This window comes from Lactuca virosa, chromosome 9 (assembly GCF_052849685.1).
Source record: "Lactuca virosa cultivar CGN04683 chromosome 9, Lactuca_virosa_CGN04683_v6, whole genome shotgun sequence".
Lineage (NCBI taxonomy): Eukaryota > Viridiplantae > Streptophyta > Magnoliopsida > Asterales > Asteraceae > Lactuca > Lactuca virosa.
This window is the reverse complement of record NC_136434.1, coordinates 114,426,486-114,435,577: the sequence shown is the minus strand read 5'-3', so window position 1 is coordinate 114,435,577 and position 9,092 is coordinate 114,426,486. Positions and strand designations below refer to the sequence as shown.

The 9,092-nt window shown below is 33.8% G+C and overlaps 1 protein-coding gene across 1 annotated transcript; it reads right to left on the bottom strand.

Moving 5' to 3' along the window:
- Positions 1-2,320: 2,320 nt before the first annotated feature.
- On the bottom strand, positions 2,321-3,671 carry MIND (septum site-determining protein (MIND)). The gene has a single exon (XM_079072386.1). The coding sequence runs from the start codon at positions 3,546-3,548 to the stop codon at positions 2,565-2,567; it is 984 nt and encodes a 327-aa protein (XP_078928512.1). The 5' UTR covers positions 3,549-3,671; the 3' UTR covers positions 2,321-2,564.
- Positions 3,672-9,092: the final 5,421 nt, after the last annotated feature.

The following is a 9,092-nucleotide window of genomic DNA, read 5'->3' as shown; positions in this document are numbered from 1 at the left end:
TAGCATTTTGTTTAAGGTTAGTACGACTTACAAAACAAAATGTTGATTGTAAAGTTTTCTTAATGGAATTAATGACATTCAAGCAGGTGAAGAATCAAAATGAAGACTTTCTTGAATGACTGGTTTCATACATAACTCATGCGTTAGTTGCTAATTATAAAGTCATATTTGACCATCACTACCTATTTGTCTTTGAGTAGACAATACATCAACATTTCTTTTTTGACATAAGACTTAATTCTTTTAAAGTAAACATTATTATTAATGAAACTAAAGCAATAATATTAGATTTGTTTAAATTTTAATTAGTCCCTTTAATAGTTTAGTTGAATTTATAACTGCTCTCTTGAGCATTACCTATATTTCTTATGAAATAAAAAGTAATATGTTTTACTAGCTAGAAAAGAGTAGTCACGCAAAATAGTTGCGAGACAAAATCCTTTTGATATACAATCTTTTGGAAAATCTAAAAATCAAACCGATCATGACTATTCTAAAGCTTGTTTATTATTTAGATAAAACTTAATTATTCAACTATATAATTTGGATTTGAGTATATGGTTTAGATTCCGATATTTGGAATGGTTTAAACCAAAATAGAATTATTATTTTGGATTATGGTTCGGTTTTAACTATATAATTGAGAACCGTATAGTCCAAAATAACAATTTCTTATTTATTTAATTATATCATTTATATGTATCTTACTCTTCGATATACTTTCGTTTAGTAACACATTTTTTTGGTAGGAATGGAGTATATATATATATATATATATATATATATATATATATATATATATATATATATATATATATATATATATATATATATATATATATATATATATAGATGTGTGCCGCGCAAAACGATGGTGATAAATAACTGTTTTGACGAATAATTTTCTTACGAGGAAATAATTATTAGTTATTATGTAATAAAAAAATTATTACTTTTATATAAAATATTTATGTTTAAACCTTATACTTATATTGTCTGTTTATACATTTGATGTAAATTAGTTAATATCGGTATCTAGTTTAAGAAATATAAATTAATTTATATAAATGAATTTAATTTTTTAAAATTGTCATTTTGTTCCAAATTAAATTTTTAATAACTTTCCTTAATTCAAGTCTTCAAACTTTTGGCAAATATTAATGATTTATTTATGCATAAATAATAAATGATTTGTACAAAAACTTTTGTATCTTATACCTCTTAAATTTTAAGATAGGACTAATATGCTTTATATATATATATATATATATATATATATATATATATATATATATATATATATATAACTTTTGTTGGTTTTGAATATAAATGATTGTTTGTATAAATGATTTGTGTACATATAAAAGTTGATTATTTCACAAATGGAATTTACATATGCACGTATTTTAAAAAAATGTTTATTACTATTTTTTTTTTAATAAAACCATATTTTTAATAATCGAATTTGATTGGTTGAATATATTAAATAAATAAGAAATTTTTACATAGACGTAGAGAGTAAACGAACAACAAGCTGTGCCGCAACCTTTTTAGATGACAAAACTAATTCTTTTAAAAACAATATCTATAGATCTTTGAGCCATTACAATTTGATTGAAAATTTATTAAATGCAATTCCAATTTTAAAGGAGTTGCAAAAAATCCAACTGTGCCTTATTTAAATTGTATGCAATTTAACTCTTACACCCTTATTAGTGGATCAATTTTATTAAAACTTAGAATTCACATTTAATTTGCCACTCAAGATCATAGCCATCCAATTTTCTAATCCAATAGTCCAGATTTATTCACATACACATCAATATTACAAGTAGAACTAATAATTTAATTAGGTAATGCACACAACCAAAATATAAGCAACTTAAATATTAAACTAAACATTATAAATTAACCAAAATATTAAAGCAATAATAGCCCAGCCCAACCGAACTGAGCCCAATATTAAGAACCAAGGCCAGAATTGTAATGTATACATACATAAACAAAGAGACAGCTTATAAAATATAAGAGTTAAATACACGAAGAAACAATATCCTTTCATTAATTTGTATAGTGTAAAATTTTACTTTTATTCTGATATTAGAGCATTAAAAATTTAAACATGCACCAAATTATAACAATTTCAACTATTTTAACTGCTAAACTTTGTCACGATAATACAACCAAAACCATCTCTAGATCACGATCAATGACTCCTAATGACTCAGTTTGCAATGATATCAGATTCTAACTTCTTATGACCTGATATGAACACAGGCTTTGTGATCAAAACCAGTAACAAAAATCCATAGAAATACAATTGATCAAATAGATAAAACCTGGAATTCTAATTTTTTCTCTAGAAAACAAACATTAAAGTATCTCAAACCTCAATCAATCATGGAACTTTAGGAATTGTAGACAGACAAACCTTATCAACTTACTGTACATAACACATTTCAATTGACAAATACCAGTGTCTGCATAAACAAAAAAGACAAGATTTTTCTCCACAAATTCAAAGAATTGAAAAGCTTCAAACCTCTCGTACATGAATTCCATTTCTATCCTCCAAAAAAGGAGAAAAATCCCCTCTTTTTGGGTTCCTCTTCCACCATTACAGCCTTCATGCTATCTTGCTCAACTAACCTCCAAGCTGCTTGTTCAAATGCTAATCCTGCTAAAGTTGGAGGCTTATTTAGAACGAGTGGAAACCCTCTGTTTGTACTCCGAATTACTTCTGAATCCTCTGGAATCACTCCGAGCAATGATAATCCCAACATCTCTTGAACATCAAGAACTGACATCATATCTTCTCCCCTTATCAAATCAGTCCGAACCCTGTTCACAATCATCTTGATATCCCTAATTCCGTCACATTCCAGTAGACCAGTGACTCTATCGGCATCTCTTAGTGCAGTAATGTCCGGAGTAGTAACCAGGACAGCTTCGTTAGCCGGAGTAATCGCCGTTATGAACCCAGCATCGATACCTGCGGGGCAATCTATGAGTATAAAGTCCGGGCAACCTTCTTGCCGGTCTTTTAATGCGTCAACAAGCCAAACTAGGGCTTTTCCACCAAACCCTAGCGGCAATTTTGACCTAGGTTTTGAGATACAAAGTAATTCGAAGTTTGACCAGCGCTTATCGCGAACTAAAGCTTGGTCGAGGCGACAATCGCCATTGAGAACTTCTACAACGGTGTAATTGACGCGGTTTTCAAGGCCGAGAAGGAGGTCAAGGTTGCGGAGGCCGACGTCGGCGTCGATGGCGACGACGGAGAAGCCCAATCGGGCGAGGGAAAGACCAACATTGGCAGTGGTCGTGGTTTTCCCGACTCCACCTTTGCCAGATGTGATGACGACGACTCTTGGCGTATCGCCGGCGAGCTCCGGCTTGCGGTTGTATTGAAGGACGGATCGAATGGGTGATGGTTTTGGGTAGGGTTTTGTTGTTGGCTTAATTAGGGTTTTGTATAGGGGATTGAAAGGGATGAAGTTGGAAGAACATAGAGATGAGGGTTCTGTTAGCAACTGCAAAGATGTCATTGCCGGTGGAGGGGGTGAGATTGGGCGGCTGCAGAAAGAAGCAGCTCAGCGATGGCGACTGTACTCTCATAAATGAGGGGACTTCGGACCCTCGCTCAAACTCACCATTTTGTGAATAACAAGATAGATTTTTATGGAACAATTTTTTTTATATACATAACAATTGGTGCTTTAAAATGTTGTACTGTACAATTCAATAATACATAAATTGTTGTGTATGGCAAAAAAATATTGTGTACAAATCACTTCTCATAATAATACAATATGTTTAATTTGGACAAACTCACCATTTTGTGTTTTTTATTTTAGTATAATAATTGATTTAGGTAACATATAACTTTAAAAGTAAATAAACCAAGTATGTAACACGTTGAAATCACATTGTTATTAATGAGTTGTTAATATCTTTGTCGTTTGAACATATTCACGGTTTTAGAAAATTATACCAGAAAATTACACCACGGAATGGTATACTTCAAATTAAGCAGGCGAAGACAGGAATATGACTTATCTTCCGTGATTTCAATGTGGTTCGTAGAGCATATGAACGATTCAACTCTTATTTCTGTCCATCTAGTGCCTCAACCTTCAATCGTTTTATTTAATGTGTTGGTATATACGACTTCAATATGGGGAGTAAATGGTTCACTTATATGACTCGAGCCACTGCTAAATTAAGTAAACCAGATAGGTTTTTGGTTTGTAACAACTTTTTGACTGTTTTCCCTTCGTTAACCGTAACAGCTCAATGTAGGGAACTCTCTGACCACTACCCTATCACGATTACAACTAATGTGGCTGATTTTGGCCAACAATCGTTCAAATTCTTCAATTCTTGGCTAATGGTCGAAGGAATTGACTAGATAGTATACATGGTATGGAGCAATTTCATTGGATATGGAACTAAGGATGCTTATCTAGCTGCTAAACTGAAATATGTTAAGGAAGAGTTTAAAAAAATAGAGGAAAGTAGCACATCAGAATTGTCACACCCCCGGCCGATGATGGAAACATTGGGTTGTGCGACGTATGGATATTGGATTGAGGCATACAAATATATATAAAACATAACACATAAGTATAATACAAACGATACTTTTATTTATTATAATTTATTTGGGATTACATTGTCTAATAGGTCAAGTACACATAAGTAGAAATAACAAACATACATAAATAAACTCCAACAAGCTTCCTTGAAGACCTCCTCCTTGTCACGACTATCGTCCACACTCATCTCCCCGAGAATACATGTATTTTGAAAACGTCGACATAATGTTGGTGAGTTCACAAGTTTTTTTAGTTTTCTGTTTTATTTGGTTAAATCAATAATCATTTTTCTTTTAGAAAAAACTTTCTTAAAATATTTGATCAACCCTAGCTTACTATATTTTCAGGATACTTTACTAATCCTAATTTACTATTTTTGTAGGATATGCACTAATCCTATCTTATCATCTTTTAGGATATTTTATCAATCCTATCTTACTATCTTTTAGGATAATTTACTAATCCTAACGTATTTTATCTACCACTCTAAGGCTTCCCTCTTGGTAATCAGATCTCTAAGGTTGTTGTAATGTATTACCATGAGCCCCCATAATCGACGTTGTTTGACTAGTGATTTCTCCGCATGACGCTTCATCGGACGTTGAATAGTGATTAATAAGAAAGTTATCCTACCGGGATTGTAGCTAGGAATCGCAGGTGGGGTGTCAAACCCCGTATAGATCTATACATATCTTTATAGCTCTCGCAAGATTAACAATTACAAGTTCGGGGTAGCCGAATTTAATTAGGCTAAGGACGAATAATAACAGCTCACTAACGCAACCTTAGGTATTTTATATTTTATCTTTCTTTCTTAGTGATTCCCGATAACTATCACAATATAAACCCCTTTAATTTTATATTTGATAATTATATCTTTTAGATCTCGTAATTATCTAGTGTGTGTGTGTGTGTGTGTATATATTATTTGTCATACATATATACCCTAATTATGGTTAATCTGAAAACTAGATATTTAGGCAGAGTAACGATTAGGTACAATGCATATCCCTATATTTGACCAGCATTACTTCTAGGTAATATGTTATCCTAGGAAATTGACAATTATAACAACTAGGTACTATCTCTTCCTAGATTATCGGGCATCATAACTCTCAGACATAATATCATAGCTTACAACTAGGTATATTATATATAGCTACATTATCCTAAGGTTTCATGCTTTATATAACGATTGATATTTATAGATATAAATATATTTTGATAAAACAGTTTAATAATCATGTATCCCCCCCCCCCCCCGGTAAAACATTTAAAATAATAAAGTGGGGTCGTGAACTCACCCTAGTCGTGTGAGACCGTTGGTGTAGGGTTGAATCGGGATCGAGACTCTGGGGACCGCTACAAGGGCAACAACTTCGAGGACTGTAGAGAGAGTGAGAGAATGGATGGTGTGCATAATGGGTTCTGCCCAATATTCTATTTATAGGCATGGAATTTAGGTGTGTGTGGCGCAAATATCTGAGCGTGTCGCGCGTGATCATTGTGGCTCCATCCAGAGAAGACCACGTGTCACTACCCCAATTGGCCACGTCACTCGCAATCTACACAAATCCAATGTCGGGTGCGCGACGGGCATAGGCGTGCACCTCACGCGCACGGAAAGATTTTGAAAAAGTCATAATTTCTTCGTGCGAGCTCTGATCTAAGCCCTCTTTATATCTATGTAATGATCTCAAGGAGTACTACAACTCTCCTTTAGGTTGCTTTAGTTAGTTTTGACTTTCATTTTCATGCCTAACGGGGGTAAAAATAAATGATTTTATAAAAATCATATATCTCTCATACGGATCCCGTTTTTCGGCATTCTTTGTCCTAAAATTTTTATCATAAGGAGTAATACGAATCTCCTTTTTGCACTTTTAGTCAAAACTCAAACAATCTCTAAGTACTGTTTTGACGTAATTAATTTTAATTACGCGATTGATTTTTATTTTTATAAAATCCATAACTCTTTCCTTTGTAGTCGGATTTTTGCGAGTCTTATATCCTTGAGATCCGTTAACGGGTACTTTACAAATATGTTAACCAGCTTAGAAGACGATCCAACTTTTTGGACGCTTATTTTCGAGCCTAACAGTCGTTTTAACAATAAATATAATGGCACATTTGATTTTTATTATCTCAAAATCCAGCAATAAAATATTAAGTTATTACATCTATTTTTCCTACTCTCTCCTAAAGGTGATCAGTGATGAAATCCTCCCGGTTGTCACAAGAATGAGCAGCAGGAACTACTACACTTGAAAAAGACTGTTGCTAAATTAGAATATGTTGCTGAAGATCTGGCCTTATCAAACATTGACCTATTGAATCACAGTAACGGGATACAAAAGATTCTAGAACTGGAGAAATTAGTTGTATTAGATTTAAAACAAAAAAACATGTGTAAAGTGGATTATTGATGGGGACGAATGCTCGAAGTTTTTTCATAGCTTCTTTAATGGTAGGGGCAGAAAGAATCGGATCACGGGACTAACGATAAATGAGAGACGGTCTTCTGAAGTCAATGACTTCAAGAAAGAAGCCTTCAGATTCTTTCAAAACAAATTTAGTGATCAATGGGTTTCTAGTCCCAAGTTGATCAACCCTAACTTTTCCTCTATCTCCATGATGGATGTCATTATGTTGGAAGCACCCATCTCATTTGAAGAAGCGAAATCAGTTGTTTGGGCATGTGGGGTGACAAGGCCCCGTGACCGGATGGGATAACATTTAAATTTCTAAAGAAATACTTGACCTTGATGTGTGTTGATATCATGAATTGTATCAGACATTTTGAGGAATTTGGCACGCTTGCACGTAGGTGCAACTCTTCTTTCATTACCCTTTCCCCCAAAGTGAAGGACCCCATATCCCGTGATGAATACCGACCCATCAGTTTGATTGGATGTATATACAAAATAATTTTGAAGATTCTAGCAACCATAATGAAATCGGTCATTGTTGGTGTTATTGGTGAGGAATAATCTACATATGTAGAGGGAAGTAATATCCTTGATGGGCCACTAATTATTAACGAGATATGTGCATGGGTGAAGCAAACCAAAAAGAAAGTACCGAAGAATGTTTGAATCGAGTTTAGAGAACAAAATCAATAACAAAAAGCATTAAGAATACAATCGTAAATAAGTTCTGTTTGGCTCGTTGATTTGTCTGAATGAGTACAAAAGTACGAGATAGAGAGTAAGAACAAAAGTGCCCAAAAGGTATCTCTCTACTTCTATACTAACTCTATTTATAGGATGATACAGACATACAAAAAGTATGCAAGGACTAGACGTTAAAATACAACACAAAAAATGCCTTGCAAAATACATACACTGCGAAGTACCAGACTTCGCACCTATATAGAGCAAAACGACTTTCGACCTCTCACTAGACAATTCGCACTCAACAATTTCCCCTTAGTGAGAAGATTCGAAATCACGTCATCAGCTTCATGATCTGGAAAAGTACTCTGCGAATGTCCATATACCAAAGAATAGTCTTCCGGATTTCAGCCTTGTCTTCTGCACTATTCTTTTTGCAATTATTGATTCGTACAAGCAGGCTTGTATATTGAACATTTGAGTACCTTTCAACATTAGCAACTTGGAACAAAAACTTTGTCATTTTTCTGGTTCTTATTCTTGCCAAGGAACACTACCCCTAGAGGCTGATGAATAATTTCTCCGTCTTCATATTTATCAATTTTAATCTGCCCCTTTAATACAGACTGAGGAACTTTTGAAGTCTTGTTGACGGCCATGGCAAGCTCAACATCGGTGATTGCGAGGCAATCATAATACCTATCAATGAAGACTTTGATATGAGCGAAGCCGATGAGAAAATCATCCTTGTTATTATCTGGTAGTTTCGTTACATCCACATTGCTTAGAATCGATGTCACTGTGACCAAGTCGTTCAGGTTCATCAATGGGAAGTCTGCAACAAAAAACTCACAAACTACATTGTTCGCCCTTACTACAACACAGCAAAAATTTTGAAGAATCCCTTCAAACAAGTTTTCCCTAGTGATTGACATCACTTTAATGATCTTCACAGCATACCAAATCTCTTCTTCGCTTTTTCCTAAGACTGCATTAAATCTCATTTTCAGTCTTTTATATTCCTCCTTGTCTTTGAATCAATCAACCAACTTGTATTGAGAATAAATGTAGGTCATGTGATTGATAGGAAAAACAAGTTGATTGAAGTTTGAGTTTTCAACAACATAACTTTTATTTGGAACCTTGTGAAAATCATCCATTTTCCCTAATGAAACAACTTGCTCAATAGTTTCATAGCACCAGTGTTTTTTGGGATTACCCTTGTTCAAACCCGGTGGATCATTATGTCTTTGCCTCATAATACTATTGATCTGTCTTTGTATTTCAATTTCCATCTCTAATCTCTTCTTCTTTTCTTCTTCGGAAAGATTTACCTCAAGACCCTTCCCTTTATCTCCTTAGTTTTCTTTCGATGGAGGTG